Source organism: Rhinoderma darwinii, chromosome 4 (assembly GCF_050947455.1).
Source record: "Rhinoderma darwinii isolate aRhiDar2 chromosome 4, aRhiDar2.hap1, whole genome shotgun sequence".
Lineage (NCBI taxonomy): Eukaryota > Metazoa > Chordata > Amphibia > Anura > Rhinodermatidae > Rhinoderma > Rhinoderma darwinii.
The window spans coordinates 385,232,413-385,254,974 of NC_134690.1; the positions used below are offsets into that span (position 1 = coordinate 385,232,413).

The 22,562-nt window shown below is 42.7% G+C and overlaps 1 protein-coding gene across 2 annotated transcripts; it reads left to right on the forward strand.

The window, feature by feature from the left end:
• Positions 1 to 323: 323 nt before the first annotated feature.
• Positions 324 to 21,253, forward strand: KCNG3 (potassium voltage-gated channel modifier subfamily G member 3). Of its 2 annotated transcripts, none has more exons than XM_075863247.1 (2): positions 324 to 1,397; positions 20,438 to 21,253. In XM_075863247.1, the coding sequence occupies exons 1-2, from the start codon at positions 766 to 768 to the stop codon at positions 21,081 to 21,083; spliced, it is 1,278 nt and encodes a 425-aa protein (XP_075719362.1). In that variant the 5' UTR covers positions 324 to 765; the 3' UTR covers positions 21,084 to 21,253. The 2 variants fall into 2 exon arrangements, with proteins under 2 accessions (XP_075719362.1, XP_075719363.1); XM_075863248.1 differs by having other exon boundaries at positions 324 to 1,367.
• The last annotated feature ends 1,309 nt before the right edge of the window (positions 21,254 to 22,562 follow it).

Genomic DNA, 22,562 nt, shown 5'->3' on the forward strand with positions numbered 1-22,562 from the left:
AGCTGTGGATTTCTGCCTATGGCAAATCCATGAGGTGTGAACATAGCCTAAGAAGCGAGGAGTCAGGGACCTGTATCTGGTGTAAGTAGTAGGACATTTCCAGGACTCTGTTCCTGTGCAGTGGCGGTGTGAAGCTGCTGTATATACAGCTCTGCAGGCTGATCGCTGTACAGTATATATACAGTACATTCATGTGACACAGACAGAAAAGAACCACAGAGGTTTCTGTAGACACAAGCCTGCTCCCACCTCCCATCCCTCCTCCTCCTCCTCGTCCTCCTCCCTCTGAGTGCTCCTCACATTGAGTAAAGTTCAGCAGACACTGGAGATCAGGAGGCAGCAGAGCTGGTGGCTCTCAGCACTTCTCCCTCCCTTCCTTTTATATTTCCTATTCTTCCTTTCAGTCGCTAAGGAGTTCATTCTTAATACATTGTGTGTGGGAGATCTAATGTGTGTTTGCGAAGAACAAGAAGACACTAAAGAGTTTGAGGAGGTGACTTTGAGGAGGCTGCATCACAGGACCTTCTGGGTCAAGAATTTCTACTAAACTTTTCCTTGGTGCCTTGAGATATTCTGCTCCTCTGGTCAAACATGTTGCGCCATGTATCAAGGATCTCTTTGGATCCACCAGGGGAGATAGGCTGGAAGCAATCAGGAGGTGCCAGCAGAGCTAAAACTTTGAGGTGAGAAGAACAACTCTAGGCTTGTCCTTCACCTGCTGGTGGGTGGTACTGAAGGACAGCGCCCAACGGTTTGGCCTCAGCAATGAACTTTTCAAGGGATCCCTTTATCCTTAATGTTGGGGGTGCCAGGTATTCCCTTTCTCAGGATGTGATTAAGGATTTTCCATTGAGGAGGGTGAGCAGGCTGCACAGCTGTTCCTCGGAGAAGGATGTTTTAGAGGTTTGTGATGATTATGACCAGGAGAGGAATGAGTATTTCTTTGACAGGCATTCTGAGGCATTTGGGTTCATCATGAGGTATGTCAAGTATGGAAAACTAAGGTTTGTTCCGCAAATGTGTGAGCTTTCCTTCTACAATGAGATGATCTACTGGGGGCTGGAATGTTCCCAACTGGAATATTGTTGTCAAAGAAGGCTGGATGACCGCATGTCCGACACCTACACCTACATGTCTGATGAGACCAAGCCTGATGAGGACGCAGCCAAGGAGGACCTTCAGGAACCAGGGGAAAAGAAGTGGTTGGGGCGCATGAGGAGGACTTTTGAGGACCCCACCTCATCCTTGGCAGCTCAGATCCTGGCTGTGATATCTATTCTTTTTGTCATTGTCTCCATGGTAGTCTTATGTGCCAGCACCTTACCTGACTGGAAGACAGCACAGAATAATAGCGTGGAAGAACACAGGTATACAGCAAGTCTATGGGAACCTTCGGGGTACGAGCAGTCATTATCACTACTATCAGTGTCCGTTTGTCTTGGGGGGTCTTATTAAATTGTCATGTCACCCTTGGTACCCTCTACCTCAGTGGTTTCCAACCTGTAGCTCTCCAGCTGTAGCGAAACTCTCAGCATGCTATATTCCTACAGCCTACTCCAGTAAGAGCATACTGGGAGTTGTAGTTTTGCAACAGCTGGAGATCCACAGGCAGGTTGGAGACCACTGCTCTAACTCATTCAAAACTAAAAAAGACCCCAGCAATGTTAAAGTGAAGAAAATAACATTACCCAGATAGGAGTCAGCTGCTCCACAGAAGTTACTTGAGTTTTGCAGAGCTGAGGGATTAGAAGATATATAAACACTTGTAAAGTAGTCCTGATAGACCTCATTATCTGTGCGCATTACCCATTAACCCTTTCTCTCCCAGTCATTGACACACACACACACACACACACACACACACACACACACACACACACTATAGGTGTATATTAATATATCCTGCTGCAAACAGAACAGGCATAGGTCAATAGTAATAGATGCCACCTGATGCATTATATTAACCTATTATGTACTGTTTACATACTACTAACCCTTACTGTATACTGCACAAAGTATCACACCAGACATTTATAAACATATACTGTATCCATTACATCTGCAAACACATTATATTTGCACTATCTATGCGTGTGTATATGTGTGTGTGAATATATATTTATATATGAGACAGTTTATTATTCACAAGTGCGGTTCCTGGACGCGTCACATCACCAGTGACCATTATGACGCATTGTACACAATTTTTTGCGATGCAATCTCGCACAATATCACACGGCAAAATTGCATGCGATGAGTACATCTTATGTAGTATCACATGCGATGTTCGGAGATTTAAGGGTGAAGCCTTCTCGCATCACAATATGGTGTCAAATCGTGATTGGATAATATTGAACTAAATTAATTTTCACCGCTACATATCGATGGGATTTTCCAATCTACATGTATTGTACTGTAAATTGGTGTAGATTTTTGGCGGAGAAATCACACAGAAAATCTGCAACAAATCTGCGACATCTAAACCCAGCCTAACAGAACCCACATGGGGGAAAAATGCGTTTGATTATCTAAAAAATCATAGTGGGACCCCATAGGGATACATTATATGCGGTATCACGCTGGCCTTAAAAGCTCGCTTTTTTTTAATAATAAAATCTCAAGAACCGCAGGAAATGGTGTAATTCTTAAAAAATCTGCCGTATAACATCAGCGCCATTTTTTAAAAATTTAAAGTACAACATTTTATAGAGTGATACATTAAGTTTTATCTGCCTTTAGCAGTCTGCAACATGTCACTTTTCTTTTACCTTTATTTTAATCTAAAACCCCTAGCATGTCCTAAAAGCTGCATGCTGGGATCTGTAGTTCCACAATAGCCGCAGAGCCCCAGGATTCCTATATAAATATGGAGAAAGAGAAAGATGTAGCAATGCTGGATTTGTGTATTTGACCATTAACCCTTTGTCTAACCACACATAATACATACTGATATCACAACTCAGCTCTGCTACATCTGTACAGCACAAACAGCCTGTTTCAGCAAGCTAATGAGTTAAATTAAGCTGACTGAGGAATCCCTTCTTGTTGCTGAGTCTACCCACCCTTGAGCCAGCTGACAAGACGCTCATGATACCACAGGGCTGGAATGGGTGGGATACAGGCATGCGTTGTATATAACAAGCTATTGCCAGTGATGGATGGACATTATCTTCCAAGCCCTGTGGCAATGTGTGTGGTATGAGTGTCTGTGATAGGCGGCTGTGGGGGATCCAGGAGGGGGCTACACTCACTGTTATAGCAGAGCTTGGTCAGTAATTAACTTTAATTCTATTATAATTCCCAACTATTGGACTATTCGTAGGATAAGACATCTGTCCAATAATTATTCTGCTTTGCACAAGCATAGGATTGAAGTATCGGCACTCAGATTATACAGTAAAGCATTGTAAAATATGATTTATCCCTTGTTATAGGTGCTGTTTATGGCAGCCTGTATTCTTTCTATGTAAGGGCTCATTCACATGGCAGAGCTGTGTACACAGAGTCTGTATGTTGGAGCATGGAGTCCCTATGGCTCTGTACTGCAGAGCTGCAGGCACTCTTTGTGCCGCCATATTGTGCCTCCAAATGGCACCGTATTAAAAAAGATCTGTCAGCTCTCCTGACACATCTGTTTTTGTAAATACTTGTATTTGTCAGAAAATAACAATTTTTTTGACTTTTTTGTTGTGCTGTTCCTCAGTTATTCGTCCTAGAAATGTATGAACAAATTGAAAACTGGGCGTAACCCTAAATGTCTAAAGGGTGTGTCCTAGTTGTCAATTTATTCATACATTTCCAGGAGGTATAACAGAGGAACATCTCAGATTTCTAAGAAAAGTTGCTTCAGAATTGTTATTTTATGGGAATGAAAGTGTTTAATTAAACAGACATGTCGGGAGAAATGACAGGTCCTTTTTAAGAAGATATTCTACCTTACAGTATGACAGCCAATGGAACATGCCACAATTTTCTGATGGATTCCATATGAATCAGACAGGAAAAACATAGAATACTCTGCTCCTGCATCCAGCCCGGCCTCCTGGGATGACGTTCCAATGATGTGACTGCTGCAGCCAATCACAGGCTGCAGTGGTCACATGGGAGAAAACGTCATCCTAGGAGGCCGGGCTGCAGGATCTCAAGGGGTAAGTATGTGTATGTTTGTTCTTTCTAACATGCAGTTGTCCGCTACGGACATAACGGCGGAAAAACTGCACTACAATTAGGTGCGCGCGTGTTTTCGGTGGAAATTCCCTGCGGCTGCCAGAGCGGATACGCTGTGTACCTGTGTACCTGTACGCAGCGTATCCGCCCTGTGTGAACATAGCCTTGAAGTTTATGGCAGTGATAGAGAATGCTGTACTCAAGTATAAAGGATTATCAGATTTTAATTGTTATAATATAAAATATAATAATAAAAGAAAAATGGAAAATATCAGAGAGTATATAGTAACATAGTAAGGTTACAAATAATTAAGAGGATGAAAGAAATAAGAAGAAAAAGGAAGCGGACCTGCACCCCTCCCCCACCCGTACTTATATACAGCGATCCTGGAAATGTAATTACGTAGCCGTTCTGAGCAGACAGATTTAGAGCACGAGTATAAAGTTTGCGGAGCATGCCTCTCTCCCGTACACCGTGTACCGCACGTTACACTCAAGGATAATTATTGCTTCAGCAACAAGACGATCTGCGAATCCGGGACATGGTGACAGATTTTTATTTACATTTTCCAGTGACCGCTGTATAAATATGTCCGAGAGCGCTGAACGTCTCACTGAATGACTATATGACGCCACGCCATCAGGGTCTTGTTGGAATATTATATGCTCAGGGCAGATCAGCTATATTGATTTTCCTATAAGGGACCTGAGTTACTACACATTGATCTAAGGGGTATGGATTACAATTGTGTTAATGTGTCAGGAAGGAAAATAGAAAACTACAAGTATATAGAGTACATAATAAGATTGAAAAAAGATGTAAGTCCTTATAGTTTAACCAGTTATCCTACAAAGAAAGGTGAACAACCCCAATGAGACAGAAGCTCGTGGTCCTTAATTTAAGGGAAAAAACCCAGTCCCCCTTTAAATCAATCAACCATCATTACATCCTGAATCACTGCTTTTACAGTAAAGAAACCCGACTATGCTGATAGAGTAACCTTCTTTCTGCTACATGTAGTGGATGTCTCTACAACCAGGTATGAAAAGATCATTAGATCTCTCGATTGGGCTTTGATATATTTTCACATTGGTATGGGGAGCAAATATCAATATATGGTCCCACGTGGCGATGGTTCATACCATTACATCTTCTATTTCTAATAGAAGGGCCTGACACTGTTTACCCCAACCCTCCTACTTCTCTGTTATGGGAGAAAGGCAGCATGACACTTAGTAACCTAAATGGGGTTTACCCCTAGAAGGGAAATGGGGCAACTTGAGATATGACCTATGGTTCCTTTAGCAGCTGCAGGGACTGTCTACTTGTATCTCCATAGTTCTTCATATTACGACAACCATACCTCCCAACTTTCAAGTATCGCAAAGAGGGAAATTTTTTTTCTTTTAAGCCACGCCTCTAACCTCGCTCAAACCCTGCCCATACACACCCGGTTCAGCCCACACAGTATCATACTCCTAAAGTCCCTCCCCACAGTATAATGCCACTATAGCTGCCCCCACACAGTATAATACCCCATAGTGCCTCCCACACAGTATAATGCCAAATAGCTGCTACCGCACAGTATAATGCCCCCATACAATATAATGCCCCATACAGTATGATGTCCCCATACAGTATAAAGCCAACACAGATGCCCCCATACAGTATAAAGCCAACACAGATGCCCCCATATAGCATAATATCCCCATACAGTATGATGCCCCCAAACAGTATGAAGCCAACACAGATGCCCCTATACAGTATAATGCCCACAAAGATGCCCCCATACAGTATAATGCCCCCATAGCTGCCCAAATACAGTATGATGCCCCATACAGTATAAAGCCCCATAATGCCACAATGCCACTGTAGATAGTGCCACTGTGCCCACTGTAGATAGTGCTCACATAGATTGTGCAAGTGCCCACATAGTGCCACAGTGCCCACATATAAAGTGCCAGTGTCCACATATAAAGTGCCAGTGCCCACATATTGCCACAGTGCCCATGTAGATGGTGCCCATATAGTGCCACAGTGCCCATATAGTGCCACAGTGCCCAAATATAAAGTGCCAGTGCCCACATAGTGCCACAGTGCCCATGTAGATAGCGCCACAGTGGCCAAATAGTGCCACAGTGCCCACATATAAAGTGCCAGTGCCCACATAGTGCCACAGTGTCCATGTAGATGTGTCCATATAGTGCCACAGTGCTCATGGAGATAGTGCCACACACCCCTTAAAGATATCGCCCTCCTGCCTGTAGATATCGCTAACCCTCCCTCCCTGTAGATAGCTCCATTGGGGTCCCTCTAGGAAGGGAATTCCCAGCCAGAGGATCGGCCATGCTATGGCCGGGCATTCTGCTTCAGAAGGAGCCCCTGAAGTCACTGTCCATATATGTTCAGTAACATCAGGGGTTCCCTCTAGAGCGGAATCCTCGGCCAGGGATTCCCCTCCAGTAGTAGTCCTGACGTCACTATCCATATATGTACAGTGATGCCAGGGGCTTCAAGATGTCGGAATCCCTGGCCAGAGCGTCGGCACTGCTCTAGCCGGGGATTTCACTCCTGGGGGAGCAACTGACGTCACTGTCCATATAAGGACAGTGATCCAAGGGCTTTTCTAAGACAGGAGTCCCCGGCCAGAGAGCTTACGCTGCTCTGGCCCGGGACTCCATATTTGAATGCTGAAGCAGGGAGCTGACGGTTCCCTGTGTAAGCATTGGATTCAACTGTATCTGCGTCCTGAGGACATACCACCAGCCGCCTGGGACAACCTAACCAGGGGATTTAGGCCACAACTTGACCAGAAATGTCATAAACGCAGTTTAAAACTATTGAAAACTGGAGAAACATCCGGAGGACGTCCCTATAAATACATAAATGCATGAATATGGTAGGTCAATAGGATTCTGTGGTGATATATGATCGTTCAGTAGAACCAGCAGGATCCCAGTGTTTAGGCATTAATATAGACGCTAAAATACATTGTACTATGTGACTGCGTACATATATGTGTTATGTGCATGTATATATATATATATATATATATATATATATATGTACCTGTGGGTACATTATGTACATGTGTGGGTTTCTGTATACTGTACACTTGTTTGTATGTGTATAGGTGTGCATGCGTGTTTATTACCATTGTGCTGTATGACCAATATACCTTAGTAAATGTTAGTTCATTATTTAAAGGGATTGTCCAGTTTCAGCAAATCAAGATTATTCTTTGTATAATGAATAGTTATAAAATGTTCCAATTTACTTGCTGTATTAATTCCTCACGGTTTTTAAAATCTTTGCTTGATATTCAGTAGGAACATTCATTGTTTACATCCAGTGGATACAAATCTGTCCATGTCCATGTGATGGACACACAGGTGCACGGCTCGTTACAGTTACAGTATGAATTAGAGATGTGTCTTCTAACAACCCCAGCACCTGTGTGTTCATCACATGACCATGAAACGAGCCGTGCACCTGTGTGTCCATCACATGACCATGAAACGAGCCGTGCACCTGTGTGTCTATCACATGACCATGAAACGAGCCGTGCACCTGTGTGTCTATCACATGACCATGGACAGAATTTTATCCACTGGAAGTAAACAGTGAAAGTTCCTATTAATTGACAACAAGCAGAGATCCTGAAAATCATGAGAAATTGATACAAGTATATTGGTAAATTGTATAACTTTTTATTCTACAATTATTATTATTTTCTGAAGGAGTAATGCCCCTTTATTATAAATTCATAACAAACGATAACTCGGCATCCCAGGCTTCGGCGGTGGCACCTCTGAGTGTCTTCTCAAAATTAGCACTGGTAGGACTTTGTTACACTTGGGAACGCCTGGTTTATATACATTTCTGAAGCCGATTTGCTTTCTTGAAGCTTTACATACCAGCCATGCTTAGTAATCACTTACAGGGAGCCGTCTCCACAACACTGCACACTTCTTACAGAATATCTATTACCTACATACACACTACAGTCCATAAATCCACCAGAGGCGTCCCCACAGCGAGAAGCAATGATGTCACTAGCTGGAGTGACAGGCTGTGTGGTCATGAGTAGTGACAGGCGGGAGCGTAGGGGCCTCTAAGACTCCTACTGAAAACAAAATGTGTCACTTGGAAATGTATTCGCAATCCTTACTCCCATCATCCTCTTGTCTCGCACTTTTAAAACAATTTGTGTAATAGAGATTGCCGGCTTCTGCATTGTAAACTATTCAGAACTGTAACATTTCATATTGCACCGCTGCATGGTATCACAAGCCATGGCAAATGTATGGACGGAGCATAGTAATCAGTCTTATTCGCCTTAAAGAGAATGGGGCTGGGCTGCAATACCAGACCCAAGCCAACGACAAGCGTGGCGCTGTTTTTTAAAAAAAAAAAAGTGCAGCACACACCCTCTCCTCTATCCAGCTCTTGCTGTAACACTGCCCGTATCTTATTGGACAGTGTCACAGCCATAGTTACACGCCCCCTTGCCAGTACACGCCCCATTGACAGTTCAGGGGGTTATTTAAATATATGGGGCGCCAAATATAACGGCACCGATATCTAAATAACGGAGGAGGGTAGAAAAAAATGTACAGCGCCCCAGGGTTTGTGCAGCCCTCCCCATTACATGCTGCACTCAGCTGCACATGTATGGGGAGGTGAAAGGTTCTCTTTAACCCCTTAATATCGAAAGTATTTTAAACCTTAATTACTGAGCAATTTTGTAAGTTTTTCCATCGTCGCATTCAAAGATCTATAACTTTTTTATTTTTGCATCGACATAGCTGTATAAGGACTTTTTTTTTTGCGGGACAAGTTGTATTTTATAATAGCACTGTTTTGGGGTACATATAAGTTATTGATTAACTTTTTAATAACTTTTTTTTAGTGGGGTACTGGAAAAAAACTGAAATTTCGCCATTTTTTTTGCGTCTTAACTTTACGCAGTTTACCGTGTGGTATAAATAACATAATAACTTTATTCAGCAGGTTGTTACGATTGCGGCGATACCAAATTTTTATGGATTTTTTTGTTTTACTACTTTTACGCACTAAAAACACATTTTTTTCAAAATTATTTGCTTTTGTGTCGCCATATTTTAAGATGCATAATTTTTTTATTTTTTGACCGATGCAGCTGTATGAGGGTTTTCTTTTGCGGGACGACTTGTCGTTGGTATTGGTACCATTTTGGAGTAGATGTGACGGTTTGATCACTTTTTATCAAATTCTTTTGAAGGCAGGATGAACAGAAAACAGCAATTCTGGCGTTGTTTTTTATTATATTTTTTACGGCGTTCACCGTGCGGGTTAAATAATGTAATAATTTTATAGTTGGGTTCGTTACGGACACGGCGATACCAAATATGAGTAACTTTTTACTTTTTTTCATAAAGTATTTTGTAAGGGGTAAAAGTGTTTTTCTTATTTCTTTTTTTACTTGGGACATTTATTTATTTATTTCAAACTTTATTTAACTTTTTTTTACTTTATTTTTAGTCCCACTGGGGAACTTTACTGTGCACACTTCTAATCAATATTATAATACACTGCAATACTTCTGTATTGCAGTGTATTATTGCCGGTCAGTGTAAAACTGACAGGCACCTGTTAGGTCATGCCTCTGGCACGGCCAAACAGGCAATTACTAAAGGCAGACCTTTGTTAGGCCCCCAGGCTGCCATAGAAACCATTGGCACCCCGAGGTGCACGCGGGGATGCCAGTGGGATGAGAGAGGGAGCCACCTCCCTCTAAAATCACTCAGATGCGGCGCTCGCTATTCAGCACCGCATCTGAGGGGTTAAATATGATCGGAAAACACTGCTAGTGGTCTCCGATCATTGCCCTGAAGCCCGAGGCAGTTACTAACAGCCCGGGCTTCAGCAGCACCATGCAGGGAAAGTTCTTCTGAAGTGCCGACATAGCACAGAAGAACTACCCTGATCAGCCGACGTAAAAATACTATACGCCGGTCGTTGCGGGGTTAAGTTAAAATAATATAATGTATAACCGCAGTTAAAGAGGCTCTGTCACCAGATTTTGCAGCCCCTATCTGCTATTGCAGCAGATCGGCGCTGCAATGTAGATTACAGTAACGTTTTTATTTTTAAAAAACGAGCATTTTTGGCCAAGTTATGACCATTTTTGTAGTTATGCAAATTAGGCTTGCAAAAGTACAACTGGGCGTGTTGAAAAGTAAAAGTCCAAGTGGGCGTGTATTATGTGCGTACATTGGGGCGTTTTTAATACTTTTACTAGCTGGTCGTTCTGATGAGAAGTATCATCCACTTCTCTTCAGAACGCCCAGCTTCTGGCAGTGCAGACACAGCCGTGTTCTCGAGAGATCACGCTGTGTCGTCACTCACAGGTCCTGCATCGTGTCAGACGAGCGGGGACACATCGGCACCAGAGGCTTCAGATGATTCTGCAGCAGCATCGGCGTTTGCAGGTAAATCGATGTAGCTACTTACCTGCAAACGCTGATGCTGCTGCAGAATCAACTGTAGCCTCTGGTGCCGACACGATGCAGGACCTGTGAGTGACGTCACAGATCTGCACTGCCAGAAGCTGGGCGTTCTGAAGAGAAGTGGATGATACTTCTCGTCAGAACGCCCAGCTAGTAAGGCTGGGTTCACACGTGGCGGAATTTCACTTAAATTCCGCTGCGGACACTCCGCAGCGTTAATCCGCAGCGGAGCCGTTTGTCCATTGACTTACACTTTAATTTAGCAGTGTTCGTTTAGACGAGGCGTAACATTCCGCTGCGGAGCATAGGCTGCGGAGCGGAATTTGGTGTCCGCAGCATGCTCTGTCTGTTGCGGAGCAGTGGCGGACTCATGGCGGAATTTCTCCATTGACTTCAATGGAGATTCTAATTTCTGCAATGAAGTCCGCAGCTGTCATGCACATGTCATGTGTGCTGCGGATCCGTCTTGCTTTTTTAACTTGACATTTCTTCATTCTGGCTGGACCTATGTATTTCTAGGTCTACAGCCAGACTGAGGAAGTCAATGGGGCTCCCGTAATGACGGGAGCGTTGCTAGGAGACGTCAGTAAATAGTCACTGTCCAGGGTGCTGAAAGAGTTAAGCGATCGGCAGTAACTGTTTCTGCACCCGGGACAGTGACTACCGATCCCAATATACATCTATCTGTAAAAAAAAATTAAGTTCATACTTACCGAGAACTCCCTGCTTCTGTCTCCAGTCCGGCCTCCCAGGATGACGTTTCAGTCTAAGTGACGACTGCAGCCAATCACAGGCTAATAACAGGCTGCAGCGGTCACATGGACTGCCGCGTCATCCAGGGAGATCGGGCTGGATGCCGAAGGAGGGACGCGTCACCAAGACAACGGGCGGTAAGTATGAATTTCTTTGACTTTCACAAGGGAAAGTGCTGTCCCTTCTCTCTATCCTGCACTGATAGGGAGAAGGGAAGTACTTTTACCGCAGTCCGCAGCAGCTAGTCCGCATCAATTTACTGCACATTTTGTGCAGATCCGCAGCAGAATCTGCAACGCAGATTCTGTGCGGCATTGATGCGGACAGTTGCGGAGGAAATCCGCCACGTGTGGTCATGCCCTAAAAGTAGTAAAAACGCCCCGATGTACGCACATAATACACGCCCACTTGGACTTTTACTTTTAAACACACCCACTTGGACTTTAGCAAGCCTCATTTGCATAAATACAAAAATGGTCATAACTTGGCCAAAAATGCTTGTTTTTTTAAAATAAAAACGTTACTGTAATCTACATTGCAGCGCCGATCTGCTGCAATAGCAGATAGGGGCTGCAAAATCAGGTGACAGAGCCTCTTTAACACACAGTGACATCGTGATGAGTGTCGTCATATGGCAAGGCTGTTTCGTACATTGACAACTCATTACAGACTACAAACAAACCCAGAATGTGATCTAATCCTGTAGTCATCATTTCATTATTTTCCCCAAAAATATTTTTACGAAAAGACAAGATCCATAGAAAAAAAAGACTTAATAACATCATAAATTTAAATTGTATCTCCCCGCCATATACTTTTCTTTTTCTAATCCTGGACAACCCCTTTAGGCTGAGTTCACACGTTGCGGAGTTGTCGCAGATTTTGTTGTGGTTTTGACGCAGATCTCACCCTTTTGCATTGCAAAGTGTAAAATCTGCGCTGAAAATCTGTGTGAAATCTGCGACGTGTGAACTCAGCCTTAACCATTTATGTTAGGCTACGTTCACACTTGCGTTGTATAATGTTACCCTGATCTATTTTTAGATCAGAATAAGGCTATATTCACACTACCGTTAAACTCCGTTTACTGTAGCACTCTTCTGTCGGACGAAGAGATGAACGAGAGTCTGAACGGAAAGCATTGATTTCAATGGTAATTATTTTGTTTCAGATGCTTTCCGTTTGCCTCCGTTTGCTAGGTTTCCGTTTTTCTTGACGGAAGCAAAAGTGCAGTCTGCAGAACTTTTGCTTCCATTCCAAAAAAATCTGAAACGGAGGCAAACGGAAAGCATCTGAAACAAAAGAATTACCATTGAAATCAATGGTAATACTAACGGAAGCGATGCTTTCCATTTGGACTCTCTTTCACCTCTTCCTCTGACGGAAGAGTCCTAAACGTACTATAACGGTAATGTGAAAGGAGCCTAAGGATAAAAACGTATCAGTTAAAAATCCCATTAAAATCAAAATATCAGATGCAAACGGATTACATTCCGTTTGTATCCGTTTAACATTGACACCAATGATAAAAATAACCCATCCGTTACACATCCGTTTTTTTGAACGGTGTAAAAGTCCTGTACTCTGCACTTTTATCTCCGTCAAAAAAACGGATGACTAACATAACGGACGTGAACGGATGCAATTAAAAATCCCATTGATTTCAATGGGATTATTAAGGGATCTGCTTTTATCCTTATTCTGATCTAAAAACGGATCAGTGTAACGGCTTATACAAGGCAAGTGTGAACTTAGCCTACGAATGAACTGTGTATGGCAGAGAAGTTATAATAATAATAACCTTACTTATTATAGCTCTAAAATACACTAACGCATTTTACAATCCAAGAGGCAGTAAACATACAGATTGACAAATATAGAAAAATGTTAAAAGGCTACAAACAATGAAGTAAATAAAGAAGAACTCTTGTTACAAGAGCTTACAATCTAAGAGATCTGAAGGGAGAGCCGTGCTACGTTCAAAATACTGGTTTTGCCCAGTGGACCAATCACTTGTACATATAATGGGGGAATGTAAACCGTTCTCCGAGCTAGTATTTACACAGACAAATACAGATGTAGTAGAGTTGTACCTGTTTTTCGGGCACTGCGATAACACTATTAATCAGTGACTCCCATTACTGTAGGGGAACCCCTGAAAAATATTTTCCCTCCCGGGGAACAGTAGGGGAGGTTATAGTATTCCATGATTTCATATTTTGGATGTGATTTGTCGACATCTCTGCCTGTACTCATGGCAAGCATCTATCAGGATGAGTTTGCCATCCCTGCAGCTCCTGCTGTCGTCTTTTGGGGAACCCAGGTTGGGAATGACTGCTCTAAATTCTGATCTTTCAGTAGGATTACCTGCAGTCCTATAATACACCATGATACCTCATAGTGATATAATGACATATTGTATCAAATGACATAACCAGCTCTGATACATCTGGATAAAATGCACTGTTGTCACGATGTGGGGTGCGGACCCACTGGACTGTACCGTGTAGCTGGACGGCAGCTGACCAAACAGGTATAGTACAGGGTCTATAGTCCAGAAAGGGTACCTGTGGCAACTCGGACAGTAGCAAGGCAGGCTAGGCTGGGACCAGGCGGCAGGTAGACGTCAGGCGTGGAGTAGTGGAACAGGCGTGGAATGCAGCACAACACGAAAACAGCTCAGCACGGTACTAGATCTGGATAGCACGGGATACAGGATACAGCAACAGGGAACACTTGGAAACTGGAAGACACTAGGAGACCATTAGTACGACAAACTTTGGGTAACGAACAACGCTCAGGCAAAGAACAAGAGCCCCTTTTAAAGTCCAGTAACATTCTGGGCTTGATTGCAGACTTCCTGCAATTATACGCACACTGGCCCTTTAAGACTGTGCACGCACGGGCGCGCGCGCCCTCCGGGAAACAGTCTCGATACCAGGAAGTGAGTGCTGGCGCCTCACTGGGGGACGACGCAGCAGAGAACACACAGGTCCATGGCCACGGCCGTCGAGGGGGAAGTAGGAACGACGGGCCGTGGCCATAGACGTTACAACTGTGAGATGCAGGGGTGAGATGAAATTAAAGGGGCAAAAAGCTGGCCTAACATTTCCCCTGTGACTGCCGCTGTTGGGTAAATGTAGAATTACACATGGTAACCATTCAGATGAATGTCCGCTATGTAATACAATGTACGTTTAGGGTCTGCCAGAACGTGAGCGACTCTTACAGAGACCCCCCCTCTGTGATGTCCATATGCCTTAAAATGAACAGGGATTGTCTTCATGACACAACCCCTTTAAAGTACAGAAAAGTTCTGTAAAAATGAACAGTTGTCACAACCATGCGCTATTAAAAGTTTCACCGAAGACCAATATAATGTTGCTGCAACCGATGTCTAGTACCAAGATCCAAAACATCAGCTTTTAATACACTTTTAATAACTTTTAGTAGCTACTTTTTGTAGGAGAATATGGTGTTTGTTAAATATACTGAAATTATGTTTAAAGGGGTTGTCCGGGCACGGACCACTGATGACCCATCCACAGGATAGGTCATCAGTATATAATCGGTGGAGGTCCCACACCCGAACCCTGCACCAATCAGCTGTCCCGGCACCGGATGTGTAAGCCAGAAGCAGATGGCTCCGATCCGGCCGCTATGCAGAGCACGGAGACAACTGCTTCTGGCTCGAAATACTGAATAACATCCAATTCCCGAAGGCATCCGAACCAGCTGATGGGCGCAGTGCGGGGTCCGGGTCTCAGACCCCCACCAATCATATACTGACTACCTATCCTGTGGACAGGTCATTAGTTGTCTGTGCCCGGTCAACTCCTTTAAGATGAGATGAGTTCATGAATTTACAGCACATTGCGCGGCTGCTGACAATCTTCAGGATCACTATCCTCGCACTGTCATGAGGACATATTATCTGTCTGCAGATGTAACGTCCCCAGATACATTTCAAGACAATACTGTTTCTAATTCTTTTCTTTTTCGATGAAAAACCCAAATCATCTGACATCTGCTGTCCCCAGAAATAGTCTTGTGCTGCTAAGTCCAGACTGGATTTTAAATACAGATCCTTTGAGATATACAATAAAATCGAGGATCTCCATAGAGGGTCGATATTCGGAATGGCAATATTTCCATTCTCAAAACAACAAAACTATAGACAAATGTGAGAATATGAGCTTTCGGATAATTTACAAAATGATCCGATTCATTGGATGAGTAAACTATGACCATTACAGGGAGGTGTTTTGTTACTATTTATATTCGTGTCAATAAGAGGCAGGATTATAGTAGTTATATTCCTGTCCATAGGGGCATTACAATAGTTATAATCTTTTCCATAGGGGGTTTGATTATAATCGTGTCCATAGAGGTGCAGTATTAGGGTATTTTCACACGGCCGAAAAACGGCCAAAAAATCGGAAGCAGAACGCCTCCAAACATCTGCCCATTGATTTCAATGGGAAAAACGGCGTTCTGTTCCAACGGGCCATTTTTCTACGCGGCCATTATGAAAAACGGCCGGGTGAAAAAACGGCTGCGAAAAAGAAGTGCATGTCACTTCTTGGGATGTTTTGGAGCCGTTTTTCACAGACTCTATAGAAAAGAGCTCCAAAAACGGCCATAAAAAAACACTGCGAAAGACGCTGCGAAAATCGCAAGTGGCTTAAAATACGTCTGAAAATCAGGAGCTGTTTTCCCTTGAAAACAGCTCCGTATTTTCAGACGTTTTTAGTCTAGCCTGTGAACATACCCTTATAGTAAGATTAATCGTTCTAAAGGGAATAGTATTATAGTAGTGATACTCATTTCCATAGGGGGGCAGTATAAGGGTATGTGCACACACACTAATTACGTCCGTAATTGACGGACGTATTTCGGCCGCAAGTACCGGACCGAACACAGTGCAGGGAGCCGGGCTCCTAGCATCATACTTATGTACGATGCTAGGAGTCCCTGCCTCTCCGTGGAACTACTGTCCCGTACTGAAAACATGATTACAGTACGTGACAGTTGTCCTGCAGAGAGGCAGGGACTCCTAGCATCGTACATAAGTATGATGCTAGGAGCCCGGCTCCCTGCACTGTGTTCGGTCCGGTACTTGCGGCCGAAATACGTCCGTCAATTACGGACGTAATTAGTGTGTGTGCACATACCCTTATAGCTAGTACAGATGTAGCCATCTTTATCTTGACTGATAACTTGCTGCAGCGGGATATCACACAACAAAAGCCACTGAAAAGTCATTGAAAAAGTCAAGATGAAGGATCTTGCCTTTGTTTATTTAATGTGTTAAAAGTCAAGATGAAGATGGCTACATCTGTATAATATTGACAATAGGGGGCAGTATTATAGCAAGTACAGTATAATCATGACAACAGAGAATAGTATTATAGTAGTGCTGATAAAGCTCGATGCATCAGACAAATGGTTAAATGGCTTTCGAAAGTGACAACCATTAAAGGGGTTTTAATATCAGGGACATTTATGACATATCCACAGGATATTCCATAAATGTCAGATAGATGCAGGTCCCACCTCTGGAACCCGCACCTATCTCTAGAACGGGACCCCCTAAATCCTGTTCAACCTCTCTGTGCTCTTGCTGACTTATGTGATTCCCGACCATGAAGAAGAAAGTAGCGTAGCTTGCTGAGCTACGCTGTTTCTGTAAGTAGAACTGAATGGTAGTAACGGAAACAGCGTAGCCCGCGTGCTACGCTGTTTCCGCAGCTGCCATTCACTTCACTACTATGGGACTTACAGGAACAGCGTAGCTCAGGGAGAATCATGGTCGGGAATCACATGAGTCAGCCGGAACACAGAGAGGTAGAACAGGGTTTAGGGGCCTTGTTATAGAGATAGGTGCGGGTCCCAGAGGTTGGACCCACATCTATCTGACATTTATGGTATAGCTTGTGGATATGTCATAAATGTCCTTGATGGGAAAACCCTTTTAAGCTTGAGATATCCAGTTGTTACTTTACTCCCCCTTAGCGCTCTTTTTAGCCCTTGGTCTTTGGCCACCAGTTGGTGCAGTCTAGGCTGTTAATGACCATTATTTGCCAATACATTCTTGAGATTTCAAAATATATACATGAAAGTCTGGTAGAAAACTCTGCTTCAGTTTTACACAATATAAAAGTTGATATAAACTAAAATAAATGAAATCCACATACATGTTGGCAAATATATTAGGGTTTTATTAGGATAATGAAGATTTATCTTGGGAATATTAGTGGTTAGTAAACTGAAGAAATCCGTGCCAGGCAGCTGCTGCCAAGGTAAAGATCATGGGATATATTAAAAGGGGTTTATATTACCTCTATGCAAATCAGACTTTAGCCCACACATGGAGTATTGCAGGCATGGACAAACCTTAGTTATACAGATCATTTCACATTGTGAGCAAGAAGCTGGAAAGACACTTATGCACAGGAGAGGCAGAAGACTGTAAACTGTGCAGCAGCATGCATGTCACAGGCAGAGTAAAAATTCCAGCTTACTGCAGGGTGTGGCCGAGATGATTGGTTGGCAATAGTGGTATATCATCTATAGGAAGGAGGAAGCAGCCTGTAGGAGATTTAGGGACAACAGCAGAATATACTGAGCTAACAAGATTTGCGAGTGTCACCAAATGCATTCTAGAATTGTTGCTATGCAATGTTCTAGGCATTTGTCTGATGGCATATTTAGAAGCCTACAATACATTAGCGCACTGGAGTACAGTTGCCCTAAATGACCCATCCGGTAGTCACTCAACACAGAAATGAGTGTCTATTATTGTCATTATGGAGGTTCTGCATTACTTCTAGCTTTTGATGACCCTATGTCCTTCTACATAATTATATCACATGTTCTGGCAGTTCTGTTTCATAGGTCATGGGTTCTCCGGGCCAATAATTCATATCCAAGGTCTGAAATTTCTAATAGTTGAACAGTGGAAGGAAACAAAAAAAAAAAAGTCTTCATAGAATAAAATATATAAAATGTCATTTCACTTCATCTTCATTAGCTGTAAAACTGCCATGAGCAATCATAGAATAACAACCCTAGGCTTCCGCCGTGGACAAGAAGGCCAGAAAACATTGTCTAATAATCCCAATATTAACCAAAGCTTATGTGTTTGTATAAATGACATTTCCTTGACCTATGATGAGAAGCCGTCCGGTGGGAGTACAAGCAGAACATCGTTGCCCTTTTCTAATAGACTTCATAGAGACTTTAACTTGTAGGCCTTTAACCTTTTCATAGGTTTTGAGCAGAAACATATGAACAGGGCCTTCGACCTTTCCCGTTTTTTATGGAATTTCTTAGAGTTTGTCATTTTTATGAAAATATGACATTATGGATGACACGTCTCATATACTAAAATAAAATAGATAAATCTATTTATAAAATTATATTATTGTTCAAACATTGACATTTTACCATTTCAGACATTTTTGGCATTTCCACAGTATTCTCCATGCATTTCTGATAGATGTGAGTCCTCGTATTACTATAAGGTGGGCCCAGTTATCAACTGATCGCTGCAGATCCGTCTTCTGAAACCCTCAGTGAACAGTTGATATCCCTGCGGGCTGTGAGTGGTCACTCGTTTCCGCTCCAGTGCTCACTACAGGCGAAATGTAGTATTACATGGCGGTCATTTAAATAAGTGTCCGATCATGTAATAGGAAGCTAGAGCGAGTCCACCAAAGTGAGAGCCACTCTTTAATGGCGGCCATCGACTCTGGCTAATGTGGGGGACCCTCCTCTATGACATGTCATATTCCCTAATGGGGCATATTAAAAAGGGTTGTCCTATTGATATAACCCCTTTAAGGTTAATGGTTCCAAAAGGATTAGTCAGCTGAGTAAAATGTTTTACAATATGCATCCCAGTTTGTTTTCCACTAAATTTACCAAACAGGATTTCTAACACAGGACTGATTAATAAATATAGTAATTAGTAAATGCCATTAAAATGTATGAATGTGGTATGATTGTGGGTGAAGCCAACCTGCAGTTTTTCTTTACAGAACTTCAAATTCTCTGTTTTCCTTCACATAATTGAATGATGAAATTTTACCTGCTTGCCGCCACCACTAGGAGGACCTGAAAACGAATTTACTCAGCTCCCACTGAATATAAAAGGGATCTCTCACCTCACCTGACATGTCTGTTATAATAAATGATTGTGTTTCCCATGAAATAACTATTCTGGAACATCTTTTCTTAGAACTCTACGTTGTGCCGTTCCCCTGTTATTCCTCATGTGATGTATGAATAAATTGACAACTGGGTGTTACCAGTTGGGGGTTGTCACTACAATGACTGATACTGTCCGATCAGTGCTGACAGAGTGAGACTGTGTAGGGACACTCCCCTTGGATAAAGAAAATAGTAACACCCAGTTGTCAATTCATTTATAAATTTCTAGGAGAATAACAGAGGAACGTACAATGCAGCGTTCTAAGAAAATATGTTCTAGAGTTGTTACTTTATGGAGAATACAAGTATTTAATAAATAGACATGTCAGGAGAGCAAACAGGTTCTGTTAACTAATAAATCAGTTTGAGTAAGGTTAAAAGCTCCCTCTAGTGGTGGCAGCCAGTTGCCATAATTTTACAATTTCATTATATGGCTGTGTGAAGAACATCAGTGGTTTGAAGCTTTGTAGTAGAAAAATAGTGATGCAACCCCTACAAAGATATATTATGAAATTTATCAGCAGAGAAATTTTCAGCTATTTAAATAAAAACATTTAAATCAACATAAAAATTTGAGAGGTTCACTTTAACAGCCGGCTATGACAGGCTATACAAGTGCCATAGCACTCCAAAGATTCTTATATGCAACTCTTACATTTACAAATATAATGTAAAGTATGTGTTCCTATATTTATACGGTGTGCGCCCCTATATTGTGTGGGTTAAAAGCAGATCCATTTTTATTACGTGAAGGACGTCTTTTTAGATATCATTATGAAAATAAATTATTCAACATGTTTTGTTTCCACAGGATAATTGAAGCTATCTGCATTGGCTGGTTCACAGCAGAGTGCATCGTCAGGTTCATTGTCTCCAAGAATAAGTGTGAATTTGTGAAAAGGCCCTTAAATATCATTGACCTACTGGCCATCTCTCCTTATTACATCTCAGTTCTCATGACCCTTTTCACGGGGGAAAACCCTCAGTTGCAGAGAGCTGGGATGACTCTTAGAGTCTTGAGGATGATGCGAATATTTTGGGTAATAAAACTTGCAAGACATTTTATTGGCCTCCAGACTCTTGGCCTCACTTTGAAACGCTGCTACCGGGAGATGGTCATGTTGCTGGTGTTTATTTGCGTTGCCATGGCCATTTTTGGTGCACTTTCTCAGTTGCTGGAACATGGCTTGGACCTTGAGACAAAGAACGAGGACTATTCAAGCATCCCGGCAGCCTGCTGGTGGGTGATTATTTCTATGACCACTGTGGGCTATGGAGACATGTACCCTATATCCGTTCCTGGCAGAATACTTGGAGGAGTGTGTGTGGTCAGCGGTATTGTCCTCCTTGCATTGCCGATAACATTCATTTACCACAGTTTTGTACAGTGTTATCATGAACTCAAGTATAAGTCCGCCAGGTACGGCAGAACCTTATCCAATGAGTACTTGAATTAATACATGCCAGAGCTTTGTTATATACAGTATATATATTTATTTTGTTATTTAATATTATCCAGGGCTACATGAATGTGTTAAAATCCCCCAATTTGTGCCACCTAAAGCATAGACAACATGGCACCTGTCCTGTGTCCTATATATAAAACTCATTTTTTTTATTTTTTTTTGTACAGCACACAATAGAAAGATACATTAACATAGGGGCTGGCCCTTTCATCAATATTTATTGGGATGTCACCAGGTTTGAACCCAGAAACACTACAGTCTCCTGATAATATATTCAGGTTTCGTCCAAGAAGCACAAAGGTTTTTTCTTTTTAATTTCATCTCAGTCAAGGCTTCTCAGGCTCATGCACCAGGGCTGCTATTTGAAATATGTGGGTCTCAGAAAAAATTCAGGCCCCCTTGGACTTCTTCCCCTTTTCCCATTCTCCGTTTTGTACCCCACTGTGTAAAATTTGATGAGGGAATTTTTTGTAATATCTGGGCCCTTATGGAGGGGAAAGTAAGGGGCGTAATATGAACTGTATATACAATATATTTAGTGGCTATATTCAAAGCAGTGAATGGTGGGCCATGGGTGGTAGTTGACTGGAGAGGGTGGGCCCCATTTTTAATCTTATTTTTATGGACCTCTGAAAGCAGTACACCAGTAGTGCCCTGATGGCTGTCCTGAAATCAGTACCACCAGTAGTGCTCTGATGGTGGTCTTGAATGCAGTACTACCAGTAGTGCCCTGATGATGGTCCTGCCAAGCACCAATAGAACCCTGATTTATTCCCCAAATTAGGGGTAGAATAACAATGCTTTGGGCAACCTGCAGTAGACCTAGTAACGTTAATCAATTGTCAGGGGATATCACATAAAGGGGTTTTCCATGTTCTGACAACTGATGACCTATCCACCGGATAGGTCATCAGTATATGATCGGTGCGTGTCCGACACCCGAACCCTGCACAGATCTGCAACTCCAGCTGCCTTCAGGAACCGGACGATATTGCCGGAAGCAGATGGCTCCGGTCAAAGAATTGTGACCGAGCTGCAGTTCTGTCCAAACGGCCGCTGTGTAGTGGTCGGAGCTATCTGCTTCTGATTCAAATTGCTGCATACTATTCAAAACATCCAGTGCCCAGAGGCAGCTGGATTGGCATATTGGTGCGGGGTCTGGGTGTCAGACACGCACCGATCATATACTGATGTCAGAACGTAGAAACCCCCTTAAATGTGAGATAGTAGGTCAATCAACTGCGTGTCCAAAGCTAATGATGGAGAGGACAGTAAACCCATCTGCTGGCAGCATATGGCAGATGTTCACTGGACCTCCTTGTCTATGTGGGGTCTGCAGGTTTCCTCAGCTTCCAGGGTGACTAGCACTGCCTGACTGCTTCAATCACAGCAGCCCCAAATATAGAAAATCCAAATATGGATCTGGAAAATTCTATTAATTCACTCTCAAAATAATAAATATTTAAGTCA

Excerpts from the sequence above, each read along its gene's own strand:
- KCNG3 (XM_075863247.1), top strand. The coding sequence starts at position 766 with ATGAACTTTTCAAGGGATCCCTTTATCCTTAATGTTGGGGGTGCCAGG. Across the intron at positions 1,398-20,437 it reads AGTCTATGGGAACCTTCGGG|GATAATTGAAGCTATCTGCA; the intron begins GTACGAGCAGTC and ends TTGTTTCCACAG.